Source organism: Thunnus thynnus, chromosome 16 (genome assembly GCF_963924715.1).
Source record: "Thunnus thynnus chromosome 16, fThuThy2.1, whole genome shotgun sequence".
Classification (NCBI taxonomy): Eukaryota; Metazoa; Chordata; class Actinopteri; order Scombriformes; family Scombridae; genus Thunnus; species Thunnus thynnus.
In genome coordinates, this window is record NC_089532.1 from 7,427,839 (window position 1) to 7,455,837 (window position 27,999).

Consider the following 27,999-nt stretch of genomic DNA (forward strand, 5'->3'; position numbering starts at 1 on the left):
AAAAAAGAAAATAATTATTTGATTGTTTATCTGTGTTGAGGCATATATGGGTCGGGTCAACCATGAGAACAAAGTGAAAAGCATGATTTAAAATTAGTGGCACTCGGGGTAAACATTAAATAAATTATGAGACACAAGATGAAACATGCAGAAGCAAAACTAAGAACTAGAGAGGTGATTTTCTTGATAGTGAATTAAAATTCATTAAGATTACATGATCTATAAGTGCTTCCCTTTCTGTATCCGACTTTGATGTTTCTTGGAGATTTCTTATCATCTTAAATGCCCTTAAATACTTCAAATTCTGTTACTGTCCCTTATCAAAAGGGAATATACGCTGAAAGCTGGCAAAGGAAATGTGCTCTACAATATCAGGTAACACGGGTAAACATCGGTTTACAAAAACAAGACCACAGTTCTCAGTTTCTTCAAGGATTCAACGTGTACCGTCTGGATGACACCTAATTACATTTATGTGAATGAATAAAACTGTATCCACACACACACAGACGATAAGAACAGAAAAAAATAGATTTACAAGCAACACATTTGGCAGAGACTTTCCGGTCAGTTTAAAGATATTTTCCCTTTTGGCTGAGGTAGGAGATTAATCTTAGTCAAATACTGAGTAACAGATATGATTATATTGTGTGAGAATGACTGTATATACTGTATGTATACATAGCAGTTAGCAGTTATGTAGTAGTTGTTGTCATTCGGGTGCGGTTACATTGTTCCCTCTGTATCAGACACTGTACAGACGGGAGATAACAGTGAAATATATCCAGAATAGAAATAAAGCACAGCGGTGATTCGTTAGCTTCACAGACACAGGGAGGCGGCTCAAATAAAATAGAGAAAGTGATCATTTCGAGATGTTTCCATTTCATATTCCATGTGTTTTCCAGACCTTAACGGCATGTAGCAGGTCTCCTAATATACTGACAGATTAGTCAAATTTTAATATGTCTGTAATCTCATCACATTCTGGATGATCTGACCAAATAATCTGGTTGGCATGAAGTGTGGTGTATGCCAATAATCAGCTACAATATTCTGCATGTGAAGATCACAGCTGCTGTCTCGTTACAGTCATATGTATCTTAGGGCTAACTAATTGTTTAACCCCCTCACATTTCTCAACCTCATCTGTTTTTTGAGTCTAAGTGTTGTCTGTGTAATCCCTTGTTATGCCGACTGTACCTTTACCTGGCATTGGGTCGGCCCTGGCGCTGCTGAGGAGCCTTGCCGTGGTGTTCAGACAGCCACTGGCGACAAATGTTTTGCATCACTGAGTCTTGTGCTCCCTCTGCGGCCTGAAGGACGTCCTGGACCAACGGGCCTGCCCGGCTCGGTTCCAGTTTCACCGCCAGCAGGTACGCTGGCCGCAGCTTACTGCACTGCAGGTAGGCTTTGATCTGCACACAGAGGGACAGTGATGATGAGAATTACATCAACAACAATGTTTGATTTATACAACTTTCTGAGGGTCTATAAACATGGATTTTGTTAGTGGAGGATATTAATTTTTGCTGGTTTGACCTTCTTTGGCAGATCATTCAATAATGAGGAGTGGAAAGATTATCAGAATAACAGGCCCCATGATATCACTAAGGGAATAAAGGATAACTTTCACAAGTAGAATAGCTGGCACTCAATGAAAGTGATGTTAAAACAGGGTCATTGTGATTTCTGTATCTGTAAAAGACAGCCTGAGGCAAGAAAAGCAATGAATGAAATGCTTTGCAGTCATTACCTTGCTCTCTGTGCTCTTAGTCTCTAGAATGAGACTTTCCAGCTCCTTGGCCTGAATCAGATAAAGAACAATAAAAATTGACCAAACAGACAACATGGAGGTAAGTCATGTTTAGCTGTTATCAAAGTACACTCGATATTCATTTTACTATCATCAAGAAGTTTCTGTCACTCACATCAGCTGGTCCCTTATCTGCAACAGACACACAGCTGAGGATGAGGGCATCACAGTCGTTTTTGGTGGCAGTGCCCGACTCGCCAACGCATTTGAGCAGCTGCCGCACGGCTCCATACTGCCTCTGACGGACCAGCCTTTGGCCGGCCCGCACGTAGACGGCCTGAGCCTCCAGCTGGAAGTCCTGCAGCAGGACGGGAGGGAGAAAGAGACGACGGATATTTCAACCTTTGAATGGAAAACTACTAAACAATAACCACATGTATCTCCCTTGTGTCCAAATACTGTTGCTGCTGTACTGTATTTCTATGTAGATAGAGTTTATCAGTTAATGAATGCTTATTTTTAGTGTTTATGACTGAAATCAAGATTATAAAATCTAATTGATCACAATCACAGCTAGAAAGTTACATTTTGTCTGTCTGTTGGAAGAAGTCTGAACATGTGACTTCAAAACAGAACATCTCTTGTATGAACATACCTGTATGACTCTGTATGCGATGCCAAAACCTTCTTCAATGTTTTTTCCTCCAAGCATCACCTGCAATAATACAAATTCAGGATATACTGTATTAGTGATTATACTGAAAAAATAATACACATCTAATACAGAGCACAGTCCCAACCAGGTATTTAATACTTTACATTAAGTCCACATATACAGTACTCTTGGAGAGTTTGACTTTAAAATTCTCAATTTTGTTTTGGATAAAATAACTCATTCCTTCTTATTCCCTATTTCTTCCCATCACTGGAAAAATATATACTAGAAGAATGACAAGTGGAACTTCACCTTGCAGGCAACCTCCACCTTTATGGGGCTTCCTCCAAACAGTGTAGGTGGTGCACTGGACCCAGTGGACTTGGAGGAAGGTGTACTGGTCTGCGGAGCCTTGGGGGAGGCCGCCGTCTCACAGCGGTGGAGAAAACGGGTCACCTCTAGCTGGAGCTCGATTGTATTCATGTGTCTGATAAAAATAAGACAGGAGAGACCAAAAAAAGCAACTGAGAGGGAGCCAAAATATCTAAAGCGGATGTGGAGTAATGGAGCACAAAATACAGGGCTACACGTTTATTTTTAATTTATTCAATCAATGGTAAATTCTGAGAAAGAGGCAGATGTGCAGTTTTATAAGCATATATTCAATCACCTGGACACGTCACTGGATGACATCATCTTCCTGAATGAGTTGACTTGAGACTTTCTCCTCCCGGCACCCCGACCTTGCTGCTCCTGCAGGTATGTCCTCAGGTGCTCTTTGGCGCTCACCAACCAGTGCTATACACGATCAAAGTCAAGATAACAGAAAGGTTTAACTTTATCTTAGCAACAGGGAACCTTTTTCTTTTTGTCAAATACATAACTGCAAAAAAACAAGATGAATGACATACCTGCTGCTCTCCCAGCTGTAGGTATGAACTGGCTCTATATGTGAAGAATCGGATGCAGGTCATGGCCGCACGCACATGATCCTGTCCAGGTGAAAAGGGTTTTACATTTTGTGAAAGAGGTATTATTTGATCATAAATCAAAATTCTAAAGGTACTGAGAAATGCAAATGATCAGCTGGTGAATTATTATTATTATTATTATTTTTTCATTATTTTAAATAAAGCCAGAAAACTTTGTATAAACACTGCTCTCCCACCTGTATTTCTTTACATTTTCAAATGATAATTCAAGTTTAAAATGCTCAAAAATGTAAAAAAAAAAAAAAAAAAAAAAAAAACTAACCATCATGAACTGCTGGAGCTGGTAGAGAGTGTGGTAGTATCCCCGCCGCTGCAGGAACTGGCAGGAGGCAATAAGGTAGCGGCTGCATGTTTCCAGGCCGGGGTCCAGTTTTTCCAGTATCCCCTGCAGCATGCCAAGACGTCCCCGTTCCAGAGTGGGCTGCAACACGCCCTCTAGAAACACTTCCTCCGGGGAGTCCTGAGAATGAAAACTAATGTCAATATTTGTATTTGAGCAACTCTTTCAAAACACTCCCTACCTGATCAACCTTTTTAAGGGTTTGATCAACCTACAGCTTGTTTCTTTTGTATACGTTTACTTTGTTGCATTTTTGCCCAATTCATAGCGAACCAGGGATTATAAACCAAAGTCACATGAACCCACATGCACCTTGTTAACTGGACAGAGTTTGGGTAACCTGACATCCTGCTGGATTAGAGATGCCAACAGAGAGTTAGATCAACTCAATACTCAATAACCAGCCTGTAGAGGAAGTAGAACATTACATACTTGGGCACAATCATTAATCAGACTCTAACTTTTATTGAGAACTCAAAGAGCATTTTAAAGAGAGACAACCAGCAACTATTTTTTATTAGGAAGCTGAGGAGCTTTGGTGTTAGCCAACACATACTTGAAACGGCATACAGGAGCCTTGTTGAAAGCATCTTATCATTTACCATAACAGCTTGGTGCGGCAACTTGAGTGTGAAGAGCAAAAACAAGCTCTCCAAAATTGTTAACATTGCAGGGAAGGTCAAGTCAGTCGAGTCACAAAAACAACTCTGTAATATATTTGACAGTGCTATACACAGGAGGGCTAAACATATAACTACAGATACCTCACACCCACTACAGTTTCAGCTGCTCTTATCTGGCCGTCGATTCAGGGCCCCAAGGAAGTCTTTTATTCCCTGTGCTATGCAGGCATTGCATAAAGAATGACTGCATCAGGGAACACTTGTTATTATATAACATCTGCTCTCTGGTATTATTTATAACTACCTGCTGCTACCTGCCTATTTGCACTATTGTATGTTGTATATGTTTTATGTTTTTTTAATGGCGTGTTGTGCTATGTTTAGTGTATGTACTTTTACTGTACTTTCAATCTAATCTAACTAATCTAATTTAACTCACTTACACTAACTTAAAAAAGGAGTGAGATTTCTCAGGATGAGTGTCAGCTGTAAGTCTAAATTCATAAACTAAGCCTCACCTTGTTGAGAAGGTATGTTAGGGCCTCTGACATGCAGTCATGACGCATATAGAAGCTGATCAGTGCCAGGTGAGTGCCGTATGTGTTCAGGTAGTAGAGACACTCCTGGTGGAGGCTGCTGCTCAGGATCTGTGTGTCTGGTCGCTCCACAGGACCGGACTCACACAGGGCAACCTCCAGCTCCCGCAGGGACGCCAAGATGTCCTCACCGGGAGACTGACACAGACACGGGAAACACAAACACAGCACAGAAAGTCACACAAAGGGTCATAAATGTATGCGTGTAAACCTTGCAACCTTGACATTACACAACATAAGTCTTACTTTGGGTGCTTTTATTTAAATCATAGTATGACAGGGTCAGATAGAGTACAGTAAATGTCACTGAACCACAACCAAGAATCAAGAACCACACGAGCGTGTCAAAGTTCTCTCACTGGATACTCCCACTTTAATCCAGGCCAACACACATCACACATGTAAGTGCAAGTGCCACTCATGCTAGAATGTACTGGCCTCCTCTCAATGTGAAGAAGCCAAGACCTCTTGGCATCAACCGATACAGTGGGAGATTCCTGAGGTATCATGTACCAGAGTCGGGAGGGGTGAAGTAGTTGTGTACTCTCTGTAGGACTCCAGAATGTGCCCACCAGAGGAATGACTGTACATGACCTCTACTCTATATATGTTATTCTAAAATGACACTGCAGAAGAAATCTATTCATTTTTTTCCCCTTTTCCTTATCCACACCTAATTTTTTTTATACTATGCTTATTCATCAATCATCTCTGGCAAGGTTTATGTTCTAGCTACAAGTTCTCTTCGCAAAGGCCAGAGTGAATTTATAATTTGACTGAACTAAAACTGCTTCAGAACAGATTCAAGTTGGCAGATGTTTAAGTGTAGTGCTCATGCAGGATAAATTACAGTAATTACAAAGGGCTGCTTTTGTACTGGCTATAACGGAGGCCAACCATTACAGTAGTGATGTAGTTGGACACAGAATAAGACCGTCATGTCATGAAATTGAAGCCTTTTCTTACCGTGGCCAGAGTGGGTCGTACAGTCGTCTCCAGGTGCTGAACGATCTCCTGCAGCAGTAAGGGACCGAGGTTGAGCTGGTTGCGGTCCACTGGGGCCTTCAGGCAGCGGGCAAACTTCTCCCGAGCCCCTGATAGATTCCCAGCCTTCAAAGAGGCCATGCCCCACGCTTGCCACACACCGCCAGGGTCCAGGCCGCTCTTGGTAGAAACCTACCGAAGCAGCAAAACAAGCAGTCACAATGAGAATTAATGTTTCTGTTTATTTAACACATATTTCCTTCTACTGCAGTATTTTATCTTGAAATGTGTGACGATCTCCTAATCTGAAATAATGTTTTGTCCTTTTGAATAGCCTAGAAGAGGCTGGTACGCTAGCAAATAAATATGCCTTGCACATAAACATGCAATGTTAACAACACAGGTGTGGCAAGTAAAACTTGAGAAACTCTAGGCTGTAAGTGTATGTTTTACCGGTCAATCAAATCTACAGGTACAATGAATATTAATCTGATCTATTCAAATCCAGTATGAAACAGAACCCGGGTGGGAAGTGTGTATGATTGAAATGTGACTATGGGAGTAATTGTCCGACACTTAAGTATCTCTTGTATTTTGTATTTGTATTTACTGTATTTGTTGCCCAGAGACTACAGGTGTAAAGTGGCTAATAGTTCAATCAGGTAATCTTCTCTTTGTTTGAGATTATTGTTTTCTGTCAAAGTTCTGTAAAATAATATTCCAAAAATAAAGCACCATCTGCCTCACCTCCACTGCTAGCTGATAATGCTCCGCTTCTAACAGCTGGTTACGGAGACGTGTGACAGCAGAGGTCTCCAGAATGTCATCCAGAGAAGGAACATATTTGTAATTGGCCGTCACTAGAATCTTAAGCACGTCCACTTTGCTGATGTAACTGTGGAAACAGAGAGGAAATAAAAGAGAAAGAAGAAGCAAGTGAACAATCTGTGTGTGTATGTGAGACGAAAAGAGGAAGACACACATACAGAGATGACTAAGAAATTGGCCTGAAATAAGTGATGATAAGGGTTCTATTTGCTGGGGTTGACACTCGTCGGACATGACCTCAACTGTCATAATTCAGTGACTCATGAGTTTCGATTTCCACAGAATAAAATTACCTTCCAGAGAATTACTACCCAAATCTGCAGCTCCGGAGAAATTTTTAGTCTCTTTAGCTAATTATTTTAGTTTTACAGTTACTAGCTTGTGAAAAAAGACCCAGATATTTTCTCAGGAGTTGATGGAGACCAAACCAGAGCTTAAAAAAACAGAACATACCAGACTTACACTTAACCAGGTGTCCAGAAAACCAGCTCCAATGAGATGCCAGTATTGTTCTGTGTCAACTGTTTGCAAAGTGATAATGTCAGTGGCATGTGTCTGTCAGCTTGTTTGGGGGGTTCTTCAAAAATGGATTAATGTAGCTTTAAGAACACCTAGAAATAGTCAGCTGGTTGTTTCCATGGCTCTGAAACCTCAATTATTCCTCTGCCAAGCACAGATAACATCCCACCTGCATCTTTCTCTAATATATCACCGGAATTGTGTCACTCTCCCACTGTTGAAATATTTTCCCATTTTCCTTAAAAAAAACCACACACCCTGTTATAAAAATGATGATTAAACTGTGTATGTGTGTTACTATTTTATATTGATCATGATGAATTGTTCCTGTCTTGTACTGCAACATCAGCAGACTCATCAGCTAAGTTTAAAGGAAGTTCAGCATTATATTTGTAAAGAGGAAGATGTAGAAAATAAAATTTGTTGGAGACAGGGCGAGACATGTCATCTGGGGGTCAGTTTTGCATGTTGGCTCCTCAACAGGAGAACTGAAAATGGTCATGATGTTATTGATGAAGTCTGTACTTGACAGATTGGGAGAAGAACTGAAACTCGATGTAGGCGCCCTTCCAGGAGCCCTTTTCTTTGTAACCTCATCCTGTGTGTTGCACTGCGAAACGCTCCTTCTTGAACAAGAGTTAAATTTTGATACTTCGGCTCCAGTCTCCACCTGGGGTTGCGTCTCACCTGTCACATAAGGCGAGATCCTGGCTCCGGCCAACTTTGACAAACATCAGCTTGGCACTGAACAGCAGCTGCCGCATGATGTCTGTGAGAAGGCAGGCGTCCACCTCCGGGTTGGTCAGCTTACAAGACAGGGAGCGGCAGTGGCTGATGAGCTGATGACCACAGGCTGTTTGGTCGCTGTGCAGAGACAAAACGGCCACGCAGAGGTACGCGCTGGGAGCCTTGAAGTTTTAGCGAAAGTGCAGAATTAGTCTCACTGTATTCACTGGGTTCATTTTACTAGAAGACAGACTGGGTCAGATAGAGTACAGTAGAAGACTGAATAATAGTAGTTTCTTGTCAACTGTTTCAGCTGTTTAGGATGCAGGAAATATGCAGCATGACTTTGGACTTGACATAAGACAAAAATTATATTACTGTTTAAGATAATCAAACTGACAGGACATGAACTGTGACTCATGACGTGTATTGGCATTCATCCTCAACAAGCTGAAAATGAGTAACTCGTAACAAGTCAGTTCCATTAGATCCTGTGTAATGATAAACGTTCAAACCTGTTCGAAGTAGAACTCGCTCCGCAGCAACTGGTTCTCTGCAGGATTTGTGCCAAGTTGAATCTGCCTTTGGACCACTTCAGGCAGATGCAGCATCCCATCAAGAGCTTCCTCTGTCACCACTGGGCTTCCAGCCACTGCACAGACCAGCAGACAGAGAGACTGGGTGAAAGCTCGTCAGTACAGCGTCTTTACATTACTGATTTGTATAGTGTTAGTCTAAAGTTTGGACACATTTTCTCATTCAAGGGAATGGGAAGGAGTGTCCAAACTTTTGACTGGTACTGTACATTTTGCACATTTTTCAGAATGCATGTATCAGGATTTTAAACATTATTAATCCTGCATCCTGCTTTTACAGTTAAATTAAAGGTTTTGAGACATTTTTTTCTCACACTGATATAGCAAAGGGGAAATAGTTCACATGAAAGCGATGACATAAAATTTACAATTTTACTTTGTTTACCTTCAACTGGTTCCAGCTCATCATCTGAACTGCACATGGAAGCAAAGAAAAAAAAAACACAGAAACATTTCAAATCACATTTTTTTTTGCCTGCTTCTGTCTGTATCTAGATTGTTCCCTGTCAGATTCCCACCCTGGCCCTGCTGCAAAACCCCACCACATTTTAAAGACCTTCTGTACTAAAGGGTGACCATTTTCAGACCCCAAATTTTGTTCTGTCCTGTTATTTCTCAAGTCAGACACATTAAAAACTGTTACACGGTCTGGTTTACATTTTAATTACTAGTTAGCAGTGGTTCCTCTGATTTGCGTAAAGTGCTATTTTGACTCCTGTTGTGCATGTCTGGAAAGGAATGAGTGCAAAAGAAATTCTTTTCTGCTGCTTTTGGATCTGCGAGCATGTATTCATCCCACATGAGGGACGTGAGGAAATATTAGTTAAATATTTTCATGTCATCAGCTCAACAAAAAGATCAGTAATTGAATGAGTTATGAAAAATCAGTGGGTGACTTTTGAAAAACTTTTAAACTCCTTTGACGAGATTATTTCTGTAAACAGATTATATAACTGCCTACTTAATAAGTATTACTGGCTGCTTCAATCATATCACACTGGATTGGAGCTAATATGAGCCATCAGAAGTCAGGAAAAATAAACGAGAGGGAAACAGAAAACAGAACTTGCGCAGAAAAAAAAGATTTCGCATTGCTGCTCTTAAATAAAGTAAATTTCTATCTTTATTTTGCATTTCTCTCTCTTTTGCTATCCGTCTCTCTCCCTCCTTGTGTCTGATAAAACACTGCCACAGATTTTTACACCTGCTTTTCCCAGATGTTAAATTTCATATGCAGTTTCCTCTGCCGCAGCGGTGAGTCTGCTGTGATAAATCATGTGCAGGAATACCTTAAAATACATGTTGCATGAGATCAAACACACTATTTTCAGCGGTGCCGCTTTTATTTCCCCCTTAAGATTTTATTAGAGTGGTGAGCTTTGCATCACTTGAAGCGTCTTACTCTGGGTGAAAGTAGGCGTAACACTGGTCACAGACTCTGACTTCATCTCCCAGGCATCCCTCCACAGGCATTTTCTTCTCAGAACACGCGTGACAAACCAGGCGGCCGCATCTCCGACAATGATGCCGTCTGTTGAACTAAAAGAGAGAAAAAAAATAAGACAAATGGCCATTATTTACAGAGAAAACATAAGATCTGGATTATACTCCTTTTGAACCGCCTGGTATTAAAACGTTATTCTCGTCTTAGTTTACTTTCACTGTTCACAGTTTTTTCATCTCATTTTGGCCTGACAATTAGTCTTTATTACAAAATCTAGCATATTTATTCAACATTAAAGAATTTTGGTGTTTAGTATGATTTAGACAGTCAGTGACTTTACCCTTACTAACAATGTTAAATATCCTTAGTAAATAGTTCATTTTACAAACTTATTTTAATTCATAAATTCACCTATCCAGCTCTGTGTCTGATAAAAGTTGTAAAAACCAAAAAAAATTAAATTCAACACTGTGTATTTTTAATTCAACACTTTGTTACAACACTTGTTTTTCTCCCTCACCATGGTGAACCTCTCACGCTGGCAGACCATGCAAACATGCTGCAGGGTGTCAGGGACCCAGTCCTTGCGGGCTGGGGGTTGGTCCGGAGGTTGGAACTTGGCAGGAGAGCGACGTTTTCTCCCTACTGAGCTTCGATCCCTCTCTGTGTTGTTTGAGGAGGATGATGTGTGCGTAGGCGTACTGGCTGTAATTAAACATGGGTAAGTACACAATAAAAAAAAACAAACAAAACCAATAAGAGAACAAGTTTCTAAATCAGGACCTTCAATCAACAGTAGCACACCTACCAATTAACTTTCACTAGGTATGAGAAAATATGAAATGCCATCCAAAAACAGATAATCATTTGTGTTTCTTTAAACTAAAAGTTAGTTCATTTGCAAACGTCCGTTGTGGTTTGAGAGAAGACAAAAAAAAAAAAACAGATGGCAGACTCAAGCATCTTCCAAGCTAAGCTGGACAAGAATATATCAACTCCAGCAGTGCCTCTATGTGGCTGAAAGTGTATCTAAACATCACTGTTAGGCGGTCTCACTTGTAGAGGGTGCTGGAGATTCGAGTCGACTGGACGATGAGTAGCAGATGTCTTGAGCGGGACACTGCATCAGTGCGTCATGGAGGCTGATTACAGAGTCTGAAAAACAAGCAGCAGTCATGTGTTTTGGCACTTCATAAATATTTGTTATTCACTGGTAACAAAACTGAGCCTGAGAGCAAGAACGTCCTCATCAGTGAGTGTAGATATGTGTCAACATGTCTCATCAGTAATGTGTCGATACTGTCAAGTGTATGTCTCAGTGTTAGGGCCGGGTTTTGGAAATTTTCAATACTGGTGCCAAACAAACACGTAACAACATAAAGAAACTGCACAAGAACTTTGTGCTTATACAGCTGCTTTCTTATAATATGATCAAGACTAAAAATCTAATGAAGCATTCAATGTCAGTTTTCCGTACTTGACAGTTTTTGATACTCTGTGTTAACAGAAGTAGCACTGACCAGATCGAGACCTCTCTCTGGGGGCGCAGGAGAAGTCGAGTGCCTTGCAGGCGTAGTCTGCCAGAAGCTTATCGATGTCTTCAGCACCGAAGCCGGCCTCCTGTCCGACCAGAAGACTCCTCAGGGTTCGTACCGCTACATCTGCCCAATCCACCTTCAGATTCATCAACAGCTGCTCCAGCATCAGCAGGGGCTCCGACAGCAGCGGGAAATAGTCCTGCCTGGCAGCTGGAGGCAGAGTCAGCAACACCTTGCAGGAGGAAACACATTCACTGATATTAACACAACATGCAGATATGGAGCAATTCAGCTGCTGCAGGAGAACACAAAGCTTTAATGGTTGAAAAAAACAGCATCTACCATATCCATTAACATCTGATAAATATTTTTTTCTCAACTGACACACCATAAGTTCTTGACATTTGCAAATTGGCCATATCACTCCACCAGAAATTATTTAGGTTTAGGTTTATTGACAACAGCTGTGGCTCAGAGGTAGAGCGGGTCGTCCACTAATCGGCTTGATCCCTGGCTCCTCCAGTCCTCGATACTGAACCCCAAATTTCTCCCGATGGCTGTCTGAGTGTGTGTGAATGCGTTAGTTTCCCCTCCTGACGAGCAGGTTGGCACCTTGCATGGTAGCCCTCTGCCATCAGTGTATGAATGTGGGTGTGAAAGGGTGAATGTTGGCCTGCAGTGTAAAGCGCTTTGAGTGGTTGGAAGGCTAGAAAGACGCCATGTAAGTGCAGTTCATTTAACATATCAGACTTTGTCAGGGATAGATCCTGTTGTTTATTCACAGACCATCAACCATTCAACAAGACGGGGAAAGGAGTTCATTGTCTGACATGAAGAAATATCACAACAAAAGCACCAAACACGCACAAATGAATACCAAGAACAAGTAGTTAACAGTAAAATATTATACATGATAGGCTTCCCGGCAGTAACCAAGACACAATAGTGGTTAATAATTTATGGGAACAACTTTTTCTTGAATATTTTTACAGATTAAACCAGTTAGATTAAATTGTTCCATGATATCTTCCATCTTTTTCTTTTTCCCTTTGTGTTAAAGCGCTTAGAAACATAAAGAGCTCTGTCGCTGTAATTGTTAAACTTGTTAAAAATTACATCAGTGCATCTCTTCACATTTACTAACCTTCGAGCCCAGATGAAGGGCATGAATGTGTCGCCGACGTGCCGGAGACACCTGCCTCTGGAAATGCAGAGTAAGGTAGTCCGCCAGGAAGTGACAAGCAGCCAATCCGGGGCGGCGGTCCAGAGCACGTTCACAAACGTCCAGGCCGACCACAAAATCGGAGAGACCCTCGAGTAGCTGAATAAATAAGTGATAGGGACAAAGGACATCATGAGCATAATCATGAATTTAAAATGGTTGAGAGAAAAACTTTCATGGTGATAATTGAATCACAATTGAAGAGTGTCCTTAAACGTTGAAGACCTTAAAAAAACATCTACAGATAGTAGTTTACATTTACAAGGATGATGTGTTTTAAAGGATTATTTTTCATTTATACAAAACAAACTAGGGACTTTTGCACCAAAGCACATAAACTGTATTGGATACTGTCAGTAGCAGGGATCAAATCAGTGACATTATGAATTCCTGGTTGCTTCTCTGACAGATCTGCCGGTGTTCTATACAAGTTAAAGAAAGGATTTCAATATAAATTGAACCAGAAGTTGAGCAGTAGACCTGGAAAGCTTCATCTGTCTGTCCCTTCTCCAGCAGATGAAGTAAATGCTCGGTCTGCAGCTGTAGTCTCAACTGCTCAGAAACAGGATACAGCTCCACCCACTGCGCACAAAGAGCAAACTCCTGCAAAAAAAAAAAAGGGATTAATTATATTGTATTTAATGACTAAATATGATATAGAAATATTAGTGTGTCTGACAAGATGTGTGATTCAGATGTATCTGCTGTGTCTACCTTTGCCTCCAACATCATAGATAACATGGACTCAGAGTTTGTCTTAGACTCAGTCCTCAGTTCCTGCCAACTAGCCCACGGCAATGGAGGTTGTAAATCTAACATCTGTCAGAACGAAAGAACACAAACATGAAATTGAGCCAATCTATATTAATGAAACATGAAAAACATGTACGGCACGCCAAACTAAAATCACACATTGCCCCAGGGATAAAACAAGAAGTACATACTTTCCAAAACTTTCCAAAAGCAAGTATTGACTTGCAAAGTGACACAAACTCTCTCCAACCTTGAAGTTGTAGCTTAACAATTCTGTCTCCTGTGCTTTTGTCTGCCAGAATGACCACTTTGATACATTATAACAGATACATTTATCTCTGCAATCAAAATAATAAAACTCTAAATACACTCTAGATATTACCCAGCGATAGATGTCCAGTTCTTTCTTCTTCAGCTCTAAGTCTGTTCTCAGTGAGGCCTCTGTGCTCGGGTCATTGAGGCAGAACTCCAGCAGCTCCAGACAGGCCGACAGAGGCCAGCGCTCGAGGGCCTGAAGGGCGACGCGGGCTCGCAGGTTAGCATCCTGTACGGGAAACAGCTGACCTATACCTTCATCTCCACCTGAACAAACACAAATCACATAAACAACAAACATTTTACTTACATTTGAAACAACTGCTGCATTCAAAAGTACAGAAAATTAATTGCCAACTGTTTTGAGAATCAATTAATCAATTTTGGGTCATTTTTTAAAAAAAATGCCCAAATTCTCTGATTCCAGATTCTCATATATAAATATTTTATGGGCTTTGGGAAACAGTGATTAACATTTTTCACCTTTTACTGACATTTTATAGACAAAACAACTAATCAATTAATCAAGAAGATAATTGACATTTTTGTGTTACATAATTGTTGATTCATTTGAAAAAAAGCTATTTGAATATCAAGAGATTATTCTGATAAAATAGAGGAATCAGAAGAAGAATTTAAAAAGAAAACTGACTGAACTAACACTTATTTTCATTATTGATTAATCTGCAGCTTATTTATCTAATTGATCAATTAAACCTAGTCTATAAAACGTCGCCACAATAGTGACCAATGGCCATCACTTTATACCTGAGGCCAAGGTAACGTATTAAAATGTCTTCTTTTGTCTTAACAGTAGTTGGAACCCAAAAATAGTCAATTTACAATAATATAAAAAACAGAAAAGCAGCAAATCCTCACATTTCTGAAGCTGGAACCAGCAAATGTTTTGTATTTTGGCTTAATAAATACTTTTTTAATCAACAAGTGTACATGTGGGTACATATAACTGGGAAGTAGTTGAGAAACTGTCAAATAATAGTTTTTAGTTCATATCTATTTATTAGAGGCATACAAGTGCCATTCCAGGAGCCTTTAAGTGCTGCCTTTTAACAGCATTTCTCACCTTCTAAAGCAGCAAAAGCAAGCAGACGGTCTCTCAGCGCCCCCTCCTGGCTGCAGTCTTGCCCATACAGCTCCAGCAGGCTCAGGGCTCGGCCCAAGTCTTTAGAGGTCAGAGCCTGCTGGAAGGCCTCAGCAGCCACGACCTGGGCAACTTCTTCCTGAGGCCCAGACAGCAGGAGACTGACGAGGGGTTTCCCACAGACAAGCGCCCATAGTCCAGCAGAGCCTTCCTCACTCTCACCTAATGGAGTACCCAGCACAGGTTCAGCCATGGTGTGAAGGTAGGCCCGGAGAATGGGGAACTCCTTCAGGAGGTTATCAGCCTCGCGAGAAATCTGCTCTCCATCCAGGACGACCTCTTTATGCCCGCTGCGGAAAAATCCTGACCATCCAGAGGACTGTATCCGGGCATTTTCTCCTTTACAAGCGCTCAAACATGCTAACGTTGCCAGTAAAGGGGAGCGAGATTTTAAAAAAGACAGGGCCGAAGGCGTGAGAAAAAAAGAGGAGGAGGAAGAAGAGGAGGAAGAGGAAGAATGAGAGGGTGGAGAGTAGGAGAGGTTGATGGGTGTAGTCGAGGTGTCTTCCCCTGAGTCCGAGGACTCAAAGCTCATGTCAGACTGAGGCTCTGTGAACCCGAGAGTTGACACGTGCTCCTGAGCGTGCTGTTGGAGCAGAGCGGACAAACTGTCGACTCCGAACACTCCGTCATCGCTCTTGGCCGGACAGATGTCTTGTTTAACACCTGGACAGGAGACCCACACGGGCAGAGTCTCACAGCATCGCTGGACAATCACCTGCTGGACGCTCAGTCGCAGACCTTCCTGCTGCAGCAGTGACAGCAGCCTGGACAAACAACGGGACACGAAATTTAGAATAAAAGCAAGCTATTGTCCTCACATCAATCTAAGAAAATATATATATATCTAAGTTGAGTTCTATATCCTCTCTTTCACACCATTATTAACAGATTCAATGTTGTGGTCTATGCAAGATTAATATTGAACCTGAAACTTGTCAAAGCTTCTACTGTGCAGAACTTGTTTAATCATCTCAACTCATTCTTGTTGGTATTCAGCTATTTAGCAGAACATAATAATTGACTGACCAGATAAGTTGATCACAAATAGACCTGACAACTAAATGTAGAAGTGTCAAATGTGATGTAGAAGTATGTAGAGAAGAGTCAAGCATAAATTAAACCACACGATCATTTCAACAGTACTTCAGCCTCCCGTTGTTCGGTTACACAAGGCACCAATCACACCTTTGTCAGGTTGTGAGCAAAAACATGATGTGACATGACGACTACAGGCTGATGTATACTTATTCACGCTGATTGGGCTTAACCACTTTGTGTACCTGTCAGGTGACACCTGTCTGTCAAATAGCAGGTGGGAGAGAAGCTGAGATGGAGCCTGAAGCAACACCAGCAACGGATTCCCCAGCTTCACTTCACTGCTCTGGTCTGAGAGAAGAAGCAAGAGAGGCGAGTCAGAATAAAACCAGCTGTAGTTAGAGGATTAAGAAGATTCACTGTCATCTATTTAGGCAGACGTTTGGAATAAAATTGACCTTGTGACCAAATTACCGTCAATTTGATTTCCATTACCAGCTGGGACAACATAGGTGTGGAAAATGAGTGTAAATAAACACAGAGACCCCTTCACTATTAATTATGACTGAGATGGTGGAGTCTGAATAATCAAGACTTTTTTAATAAAATAGAATTATGCACTACATTATTTATTGAACCTGTTGTCTGAAAAGCACAAGGCAGAAGAATTAATGCTACATCATCTCTACTCAATAACAAACCTTTTTACCTTCTGAACTAAGGCTGCGCACCAGTACGGATGCTAGTGTGTTGACGAAATCGAGGAAACTGCGCACAAAATCTGGTCTGGCGAGCTCTCCGTCTGGCTCGAAGGGACAGAGCTGGTCTAGAGAGCGAAGCAGTTGCTTCATACTGGAGCGCACAGGGTGGCCATCCAACTCCGACGGCTTCAGATTGGCCTGTTCCACCAATAGCGCCAGAAGAGCGCTGCCCACGCTTCCCTCTGTTACACAAGAGGTAACATCAAACATTCAGAACATTCAGACTTTTTAATAGGAGGATAAAAACACTACTGTTGGTAACTAAGTTTTTTTCTGGCATTATAAAGTTCTCATTCTTCAATTCAAACTCTTAATTTTAAAACTGTACTTGACAATCCATCAGATATGACATAAAACATAACTCCAAGTGTTTGATTTGATCACCAAAGGTAAGTGAATGTTATAACTGTGTTGCATCTAAAAAGCCACATTAACTGAGCTGACCTGCTCCGTCTGTAGCTGTACTCAAAATGTGCAGCGTGTTCTCCAAGCGTTGAACAAGACCGAGCCGAGCGGCGATGAACTCCTCACTCAGCGTTGGGTGGCAACAGAGCAGCACTTCCTGGATGCAGCAACCAAATGGGCTGGCAAACACTTCTTCCCCGACAGCTTCTATAAATGAGAGTGAGTCAGTAACTGTTCAGTATATTCTGTGAATTTTTCATTTTAAACTTGCCTGCATCTGCAGGGCATTGCGTGTAATTGGCTATTATCATTATTTCATATTTATTACCAGCTAAATCTGAATAGAATATGAACTCCTTAGTAGAGATGATTGCCATCTTGCTGGTGGAGTATTAAAAACAGCTACTGTCAGTTTTCAACCCTCACCATTTTCCCCACTGAATATGTGTGAGCATTTGTAATCACCTGTTTTGACAGAGCTCTTATTAGTGGCAGAATGATTCAGGATCTTGTTGATCTGCTGTAATACCATGGGAAATCCACAGATCCTCTCAGAATGAGGAACCTTTGGATCAACTCTCACACCTGGGGAACCAGACAGGAATTAAAGACAAGAACAAAAACTACTAACTGTGCAAAACACAAATCTCCATGTCAGAATAAATCTGTTATGTGAACTCAACAATCAAAATAACTTTGGTCAACATTCTTAAGAATTCTTCCAAAAACATCCTAAAATGCTGGTTGCATACCTCGAGCCTCCAGGCTGCTGTTGAGCCTGCGCTCCGCTGTGTCCAGCAGCTGCCGAGACGTCTTCCAAAGCTGACAGTGACAGCAAGCCAGGTCAAAGGCAGCCATGGCCGCTGGGCTGAGCTCTTCCAGCAGTGTGTAAAGGAGGCCAGAGGGCTCTGAAGAGCATCGACTCAGCCAGTAGCCTTCCTCCAGTGAGGGCATCGGATGAGCGGGGGTGCTGAGGAGACGATCCGCTATGTCTGAGATGGAGTAGAAAGCCACACCTGCACACAGAAGTCAGATCAACTGTTAAACTTCATTACATGGTCTTATTAAGTCAGAGTGAATAAATACATTTAAAAATGTAAAAAGCACACACAAAGTGCTATCACACATCACATTACAGGCAACCAATAAGAAATTAAAACATGAAAACCCCAGGAGTTATATATGATGGATGTGTCCTAAAATAAAAAAACCCTAACTATCCAAACATGTTACATTTATGGGCCTAAGTGTAGTTTGGTGGTGTGTGTTTCATCTCCTTGACAACCACAAAATATAAACAATGTCGCAATAGATAATATGACATGTCCAGTACAGCCACAATGGAATTTGATAATATTTTTCGCCTGCCAACACAAAGTAAATGTCAAGTTTTCATGTCTTTTTCTTGAGTAGAGTCACCATTTTAACCACTGTTCAACAAAAAAACATCAGTTTCTCTAAAAAGAATTCCCTCAGTGCATCACAATGCAATGCCGTGACAAATCAATTTAAAAAAAAGAGCTTAACTTGAATTTTTTCTTAAATTTTTGTGAAAAATGTTTGCTCTCTTTACCTACTTTCACCTCTGCTATAAACACTATAAAACAAGCTCAACTAGACCTGCGAGCAGGAATACTGGGGTCCCAGCACCTGATTGAACTCAGAATCAAAGGTGAACTGCTGGTATAATACACATTCATATTCTTTAAATTAAAGGCAACAAAGCAATCCAAGACACACGAGAGGTAGAAAAACAGTAAAACAGAAGGTCGAACCTGCAGCAGCAGCACTTCCGATGGCCTGCAGGGTCGACCGCCCGCTGCTGCCCAGGCGACTCCTCCCTGTCCCAGAACCAGCCGTTGACACCAAGCCCTCTGAAGAGGATGAGGATGAGGACATAGACTGGCTCTCCATCTTCTGCTCCACCCGACCCAGCTCCACAAGGACTTCTTTGTAGCGCTCCATGAACACCAGCTCACCACAACAGGCAGACGCCTCCAGATTAAACACCAGAGACACCTGAAGAGCAGCAAACCAAACACCAAACAATCAATGTATTTTATTTTTATTTTATTTTTCTGCTGGTGTAACAGATGTTATTGTACTTCATGTGTATCCTAAAACTTGTCATGTTGACTTATTCATATTAATCAGTCTTTACTGTAAAAGAATCAATACCTTAGTTAAATACCAAACTAAACTAAGCTAAACTGACCTAATTATGTTTATTGTGTTTTATAAAGGTTTTATAATAATCATAATGAGAAGTGGTTGTAGCAGTAATAATATTCGTACTAAGTGTAAAGGACAGTGTTATTAGTAGTAGTGATATGATATCACTAGTAGAAACAATAGTAATTGTTCTAGTAGTATCAAGATGAGGAACTTCAACTTTTTGGTTGGTAAAAAAAATGTTTATTGAGTCCAGCTGTCATTCGGACCTGATGCGCCTCCATGAAGTTTCCTCGTCGAATGCAGGACATGAGTAGAGATTCAGGAGGGGACAACATGGCGGGGACCAACCAGCTGTGGGGACCTCCACATGGACAAACCTCCAGTTCCACAAAACCTCCAGCCACCGCTCCTCCACCATCTAACAAAGAATAAATAACAAGTTATTAAATCCACAAATATATGTAAAATGTCTCCAAAGGAAAAACTTTAAAATTATATCTCCTGAAGGATAAAAAATTTCTAGTGTATAAAGAACAGACAGAAGCCATTAATTTAACTAATCAAGTTAAAACTTGTCTTCCCTATTTTGAAGGGTTTAGTTTATTTCCCATAAAAAATTACCCACATATTTTCTCAAAGAATATAAGAGCAAACAGTTAAAAGTTATTAAGATGACCTGATGTCTCTGGTTTCTTTTGTAAGCCATGAATTGGTGAAAAACATCAAATTAAATGTGATTTGACGCGACTGTAACAGACCAAATTAGAACAGATACAGTAAATATGCAAAGGCGAGACTCATATTTATTCCTCACCCGATGTACTTGTGCTGACTTCTCCGTTGTGTTTCTCTATGGAGGCTTGTCTTTCTGCAGCATGTCTCCCCGTCCTCTTCCTTCTCCTCAGACTCGAGCTCTTGCTGCGTCCCACAGAACTGGCAGAATAGCTGACCGTCGACATCTGGAGAGGACTTTCTGGACCTGCAAGTGAGTTTACCATCAAGATTGCCATTAAAGCAATAATCAGAGTTGAGCATTAAGATGAGTGATATGCATGTAAATTTGAGTTGTCATTGATTTTCTGTCTGGGTATTCCATATTGAAAAGTAAATCAAAAAGTAAAAGCTAAAGTGTGCATCTCACCGCTACCACTGCCCTGATTGCTGGTGATGATCTGCAGCCTCCACTGAGCCTCTGCGGTGCGTTTGGATAACCTCTGCAGGCGAGCCCCGAACGTCTCCGCTGTCACCGAGCAGCCGAGGCTCTCTGCCACCTCCGCCTCTCGGGGCAGCGCTCTTCCTGCCTCCTGCCCCTCCTGCTGGCCCGCTACACACATGCCATCCAGCCCTTCTTTCAGCAGCTTCAGAAAACCCTCCATGGCCGTCACATCAACTAGAAAGCCCTTGCAGCCCTGGGTGAAGTGTCCCAGGTCCAGGTGACTACAGTGGGCTGCATGTTGCTTCTGGCTGCTGTGCTCAGTCTCATCTGTCTTGGCTTTGATTCCTGGTTCCACATCTGTGTTTCTTGCATCTGATAAAGAGACTGGATGAAAGGTGTTCCCTGTGTTTATATTTGGACTTGTGTCCTTTGGGGTTTGCAGAGCAAAGTCAGCGCTGGAGAGGAAGAGAAGGGAGAAGATGTTCTCCAGGAGCTCCAGGCGGAACATGGCGGGCACGGCCTCCAGATAGAGCCGGCACTCTGACAGGTAGTGCAGGAACTGCAAATGACAACCTGCAAAACAAAAAAAGAGACAAAATGAGGTCCTAACATGATTCAGAATTATATTTAACAGGTCAGTGATCAATGAAAGACAACCTTCTAAGCTTTAAACAATCAGGTTTTAAAACACGATCAAAGTGTGGACAAAGTGGATTTTTTAATGAATGTTTGTTTTGAAGACCAGAAACAAATTACAGAATCACTTGGCTATCTATTTTTTCCTTTGAGTTTTGCATTATAATTTGTTTTCAGTTCATTTGTAGATTTTTTTGTTTGACTATGTTTGGAATGACATGTCTTCTAAGATGTGAATGATTTTTTTTTTTTTATCTTCGCTACACAAGAAATGACTTGTATTTGGCTTGAATGCTTCAATTTTTCAACATGTTTTTTTTCTGTAACTGTACTAGTTACCACACTACCAAACCAAACCACCCGTGTGTTATAACAGTCTACTCATTACATCGATGTCTACTGTTAATATCAACTAAAATTAGGACAAAAAGCTTCACTGCAGACATCCTCCAAACCTTCTGAGGAAGTTGAAGTTTGATTTTGGTCCATTTCTGTTCCAGACGGCTGCTGCTGCTGCTGCTGCTGCTGCTGCTGCTGCTGCTGCTGCTGCATGGACTCACACTCGCTGCAACTTGAGTATTTATGTGCATTTACACAGAGAGCGTATATGGCATACTTCATGGCACAGAAGCCCTGGAACAAAATGATGTTCCTCTGCACACCAGGACTGAGAGTACTGATGGCCTCAGTTTCCTCTGCAAGAAAATAAAGAGAAGATTGGGCAAGGTGATATTACCACGAAACATAACATACATCATTCTTTCGGCATTAGGCCCAATATTTATATAGAGATGATGATAAAGACATTGACCTGTTCCTGGTGAATTTGGCAGTTGCTGTAGTAGATCCAGTATCCTGCGCTCTTCAAACTGAGCCAAAGGAGTCAAGGAATGCAGAATATAGAGGGCTGAATGATTGTCAAGAGTATGAAGCTGTGACAGCAATGCCTCCATAGAAATCCCTCTGCACAGGTAGAAACAACATATAGAAGCAGTAAATAATGATGAAAAAAAATTATTATAAATTGCTACTGAACACAGGTGGAATTAAATACTAGTCAAATTTTAAAAAGCAAGAAAAAACATATACTTACGGATTGTTGTTTTTACACCATTCAAGTATTCCAAGCTGAGATGACAAAAGGTTGGCAAACTCCTGCAGAACAGAGTCATTGGCTGATGCCTAAAGAGATAATAAATAGTGTATAGGCAAATTACCACAGTAGAATGTTGAAAATATTAAAATCGGTGTATTGATTTCTGATTAGTTTTTGACTCAAGTTATGCTTAAACTGCTGTAGATCAGATGAGATGGGACAGGTGAATGATTTCAGTCCTGACCTGCTCACAGTGAAGGATGCTGAGCAGCGTTTGAGCTGAACTCAGACCACGACACTGAGTCCATCCCAGCAGCAACAGCAGACGAGACAGAGGCTGGAACTCCAACTGCAGTAAGTCCTTCAGCTGAGAGAACTCCTCGTGTTTAATCAGGTCAAGTCCAGTAACCTACAGGAAGAACCAATCTTATTACATTATTGAATTTCATCACATGCGGTTGCTAACCAACTTTACTTGGCCAATTGGATTGTGTACTAATTATGAAAAATAAAGAGACTTAAACTACTGAAAGAAGACTTTGTACACTTTTTTACTCCTTGTAGGGAATTTAATTCTCGTTACAAAACAATGGATTACCATTTTTCCAATGGTTCAGGTCCACTTACCAAGACCTGCTCCAGGAAGTGCTTTCCGCTACTAAGGCACTCAAAATAGATGGTCTTCCAAATGGATGGACGATCTTTGTGGCAACATAAACTGAGGGCCAGTTTCTCTGCTTCAGGGAGGTCCACTAGAAAAAGAAAAAAGAAAAAAAAAGCCGATGAGAAAAAAGACAGAAAGAAAATACTATACTATTTCAAAAACAATGATAGTGTTGCAAGGGGATTCAAAATGTTGCAAGACAAACTACAGTTATGTGAGCGAACAGAACAGAAACAGAAAAAGTATTGTGAGGAAAACGCAAAAGAATCGCATTCTTGCCTCTTAGTGAGTCTGAAAATAAGAGATTATGGGAGGCAGTGAGAGGAAAACCCATGTCCAACATCTCTTGTTTTCAGCTTTTTCCCCTCATATAAACCTGGCGAGTGTCATTAGTGTAATGTATGTATGTAGGACGAACCATAAACCACCAATCGATCATCACTGGTATCATCATTGTCACACATTTGCTGAACAATGAATCACTTCATCAAATAGACGATGGACAGAAATACAGGAAATAACAGGAAACAACTGTGATAATCAATTAATCCTTTATGTCATTTTTTCAAGCAAAAACACCAAACATTTGATGGTTCCAGGTTCTTAAAATTGAGAAACATTATTGTAAATAAAAGATTCAGAGGTTTTGGACTGTTTGACGGACAAAACGAGACACTTGATGATGTCACTTTGTGCTCTAGGATATTATGATCATCATTTAGTTTTCTGCTGCTTTATAGACCAAACGTTTAATCGATGAATGGAGAAAATAATCAACAGATTAGTAGATAATGATAATAATCATTACTTGCAGCCCTAATATAAAACTCTAAATCTTTAGAAAACAAAAGGAAGTCTGTGTGGCACAAACAAAACTGCATATGGGCAAGAAAAGCTGCCAGATTAAACTTTTGTGACAGTGTTTTCAGCCACAGAAGCAGAAGTGCGATGAAAAAAGAGGAAACAGGTGAAGTCAACGTTTCTCCTTTACTACTGCAAGCAAAGAAGACCCAATCTCAGGCTATAAATATCTTATCAGTATCAAACGCAACGCAGAGGAGGAACTGATTTACAGGAACAAAGCTCCTGGCCACATCACACATTCTAACTGACACCTGTAGTTGACCTTGAATACAATAGACGGAAAATACCGATGATCTCTCAACATTTCTTTATGAGTTCCAGTCATTAGAGACATAGATAATGATATGGCGCCGCTTAAAGTGTCATAAGTAAACTACATTAACTGGGCTCATCATTATCAGAGTGCTACATGATGCACTTAAACACACTAAAGACTACCTTGTGTGTCAGGTGCACTCCTCAGCAGATGATCCCTCTGAAGCCTCAGAGCAGTGGAGCAGTACGCGGAGACCAGAGCGTCACATCGCGGGCGGAGCAGCGAGCTCAGGACCCTCTCCTCTTTCAGGGGCCCGTCTCTGGCCGCCCACAGAGCTTCACACAGCGCCTCAAACTGCCCGCCGCTTCTACGAGTGCTCCACGGTATCACGGCCAACACAGCGTATATCTCCTCCACCCACTCCTCCATCTTCTCAGGCCGTCTCTCCGGCTTTCCCAGTTTCTTCATCAGGTGTTGGATGAACGTGTGCTGGAGAGTGTGGTCCTCTGTGCATGACTGGTCCTGCGGGAGATGGTGAGAGTGAGGAAACCGGGGCAGGATTGTGTCTTAAAATGAGCTAAATCTATGTTTGTATGTTTGATTGTAACAACTAAAGAACAACCAAATTTTATTTTGTCCATTTTGATATATTAAACTCTGCTCTGGCAGTAGTAATCATAAATTTACACCAACTTACTTTATGTTTTGCATTCAAAACACCCAGAATCATAAATATTAATGTTTATATTGTCATGTATGCATTGTTTTTGTGTGTTTTACTGGCATCCATTACCATCAGTTTAATAAAAATGATGTGCACACAGGACAGAAAAGAGACATAATCCAGCAAATTAAACATTGTGCAATTTCTTTTTTTTAATAAAGTGTTTCTTCATAGTTATTTTATGCTTGATTCTACCTGTAAGAAATGTGCTAGCGCCTGGGCGAGTCTTGGCTTCTTTTTCTCCAATAAAGTTTGGAGACAAGACTCAACAGCAGGAACTGTTGTCCTCGAACCCTCTGGAGGCTTCTGTTCAGATTGTGTGTCCAAGAAAGCCTGATGCAACTCCTGCTGAGAGATAATTCATCTCAGTTCTGTATTCTGTGTGTTAACAGGCCAGTCGAAACATGAAGTAAAACACAACAGATCAAATCTATCATTCTCCATACATATGAACATAACTTAATAATCCTTTAAACGGCTCCATTTGATTCATTTGTTTGTTGAGTAAATGCTTTTTCTATTAACAAGTTTATCAACTGCAGATTTGATTACAGACATAAGTAAAAATCACAATAACCTTGAGAGCCGTCTCTGCGATGCCCTCTGACCCCAGCTCCTCCAGCAGCAGTAGGAACTCCAGCTCCCTTCTGATTTTGGGAGAAACCTGCAGTGGAGAATAAAATCATTTTTAAACAGCAGTATTTAAAGAGTTATTAAGTCAAACTGTATGTGATGTTTCATCCCGTTTCAAGAGTCTAAACTACCTGACTTGTGAAAGGGCACAGTGCAATTTTTGAGATTGTCTTTCTGGTTCTAACAAGGATTCAAAGAAACAATGTGACATTAACAGAAACAAATGTTGCTAAAGGATAGCAAGTCTAAACATTTCTTGATTAAAATATGGCTTTTCACTGTGCAGCAAACAAGTGTAAGAAACCTCAGAACACAGAAAACTGCAATCTACATATATTCTATTATAATTTATATATTATTACCTGCTCTTCTGTCCATTTCTCCAAGACCTGAAGCCAAAACCAAGCCAGTTTGTGTGGACTGCCCACAGACTCCCATCTACAAAATCATCAATTACATACAATCATTACATTAATAGCACAAATTTAAAAGCAACTATATCAGCAATATTCCTTTAATGAGCTTAAAAGACAAAGAATAACCTGCGTGACTCACTTTAAAATGTAAGGATGGCAGACAATAGCTTTGATTATGTCCCGTAGGTTTTCTGAAAGTCCTCCTGCGGAGTTAACCAGCTGTGGCACACAAGCACTGGCCAGCTCCCACTCTCCATGCTGCAGGCACCTCTTGAAGTACTCAAACAGGTCCTGAAGGGACGTCTCAGCCTCACAGCCGAAGGGATGCATGGCCACTTTCACTGTGACACTCCTCTGCTCAGTGCTCACAACTGCAGGAGCACCTTTACGACCATGTAGCCAAGGAGGATGCTTGAGCTTTCTTCACCTGAAACAGAAAAAAAACAGTAATATTTATTGGATTTACTTGAACTTATATAATTATACAAAACAAGGACTATTTGAAACAGGATAAAGTGATTGCAAAGTCGATATATTGAACATTCTGATGATTGTTCTGTGTGTGCCTGCCCAGGGACCGCAGATATTAGCAATTAGGAAATTAGCTAATAATCTGGCATAAATAATCTCTTCTCATTTTGAGATAAATGTTTTTTGTGCATGCTTCTTGTTTAATGAAGATTAATAATAATAACAATAACAATAATAAAATAGCTTGTTCATAGTATTGTATTTCAGAGCTGCAACAATTAGTTGATTAATCAATTAGTTGCCAACTATTGAATGAACTGCCAACTATTTTGATGATCAATTAATCGTTTTGAGTCTTTTTTAAGAAAAAAAAAGCTATGTCATCTTAGGCTTTAGGAGACAGTGATCAACTTTTTTCACCATTTTGTGACATTTTATAGACCAAACAACAATTGACAGATTAATCGATAATGAAAACAATAGTTAAATGCAGCCCTAATTCATCGTCTTTGCTAACACACCATTCAGAAGCAAGATCTGCACCCAAGATGAAAAATGGTCATGTTATATGTTACACAGTTTTTGGATCTTTTTCATTTTTCCAATTATGTATTGATTGGTTGTGGCAGTTTCTTGTTGATGACATGTGATATGTGAGTGAGTTTGCTCAGAAGGTCTGTTAGCTGCGTGTGACGATTTATTTTGTTTCTGGCAAAGAGAGATGCTATGGCAAATTCTCAGCTGTATCCTCATATCACCCAACCATTCAAAATATTAAACCAACGGGAGGAGCTATATGCTATTAGTTAAAAATACATATACCGACCTTGTTGACTCTTTAAGCTCAAATGTAGAATGAATTTAAAATTGCTGTAGGAGTTGCTGTGAACCTTTACATTTGCAATATTCGTAGCATATACTGAATACTAGCACTTTATGAAGTAAAGTAGAGCCTAACAGATTTACAATTGCTCTGTTTGTTTAGAATAAAAAGCTGTAGGGCTTTTGAATTGATGGATTATGTGTTTATGGCAGGAATAAAGAGTGAATGACACGTTATTATCTATCTAAAACATGCTGTTTGTATTTACTGTTTTTCTGCTGGTCATGCGGGACACTAATTGACCATATCCTAATTATTGGGCAGATAGAAAAAAAGTATGTGAAGTTATGTAATTCAATGACTCTCATGCTTGTTGCATTTTCTAATATTTTATTTACATCAACTGTACCTTTAATTGCCTGTGCAAACAAACCATGCACGTTGAGAAAGAGACATGACATAAAACTGTCCAGTGAGTTTCTGTGTTCAACCAGCGACAATAAACACGCTTTTAAAATACCAATGTTTGTATTTTGCCTGATTATTTTTTTTTCCTGATCCCAAGTTAGCATTAGCCGAAATGTTGCTGACATGCTGTAACTGAATATGTAACTTAGCTTAACTTCCGTAACATGTCGGAGGTGAGTCTCCAGGCCAACATATGAAGCAGTTAGAACACAGCTGATATTAATTAAAGTTACTTACTCATTTCCGTGTGCGTTTTTCTCCCCGAAATTGGGGATAAATATCCTCCCAGCTACTCCTTTCGCTTCATCTGTTATGCTAGGAGGCTAGGTGAGCGTTAACGTAGGTCATGTGACACAATCAGCTG

The 27,999-nt window shown here is 40.6% G+C and overlaps 1 protein-coding gene across 1 annotated transcript; it reads right to left on the bottom strand.

Annotated features, from left to right (window-relative positions):
• Window positions 1-27,988, bottom strand: zfyve26 (zinc finger, FYVE domain containing 26). The gene is made up of 43 exons (XM_067613473.1): window positions 27,873-27,988; window positions 26,013-26,300; window positions 25,820-25,895; window positions 25,402-25,488; window positions 25,020-25,169; window positions 24,283-24,622; window positions 22,944-23,068; window positions 22,561-22,725; window positions 22,314-22,402; window positions 22,032-22,183; window positions 21,676-21,915; window positions 20,570-21,157; window positions 20,243-20,407; window positions 19,695-19,846; window positions 19,029-19,272; window positions 18,006-18,269; window positions 17,719-17,838; window positions 17,293-17,460; window positions 16,797-17,030; window positions 16,333-16,438; window positions 14,972-15,816; window positions 13,955-14,154; window positions 13,534-13,638; window positions 13,300-13,422; window positions 12,742-12,918; window positions 11,580-11,829; window positions 11,116-11,214; window positions 10,580-10,764; window positions 10,018-10,154; window positions 9,001-9,029; window positions 8,535-8,671; window positions 7,981-8,201; window positions 6,694-6,841; window positions 5,929-6,138; window positions 4,885-5,100; window positions 3,666-3,863; window positions 3,323-3,403; window positions 3,082-3,209; window positions 2,724-2,898; window positions 2,412-2,471; window positions 1,932-2,114; window positions 1,757-1,807; window positions 1-1,418 (listed from the first exon to the last, which is right to left on the bottom strand). Exons 2-43 carry the CDS (start codon window positions 26,201-26,203, stop codon window positions 1,206-1,208), a joined length of 7,827 nt encoding a protein of 2,608 aa, XP_067469574.1. The 5' UTR covers window positions 26,204-26,300; window positions 27,873-27,988; the 3' UTR covers window positions 1-1,205.
• Between the last annotated feature and the right edge of the window lie 11 nt (window positions 27,989-27,999).

Excerpts from the sequence above, each read along its gene's own strand:
- zfyve26 (XM_067613473.1), bottom strand. The coding sequence starts at position 26,203 with ATGCATCCCTTCGGCTGTGAGGCTGAGACGTCCCTTCAGGACCTGTTT. Across the intron at positions 20,408-20,569 it reads CAATCAGGGCAGTGGTAGCG|GTCCAGAAAGTCCTCTCCAG; the intron begins GTGAGATGCACA and ends ACTCACTTGCAG. Across the intron at positions 1,808-1,931 it reads CAGATAAGGGACCAGCTGAT|GCCAAGGAGCTGGAAAGTCT; the intron begins GTGAGTGACAGA and ends TATCTGATTCAG.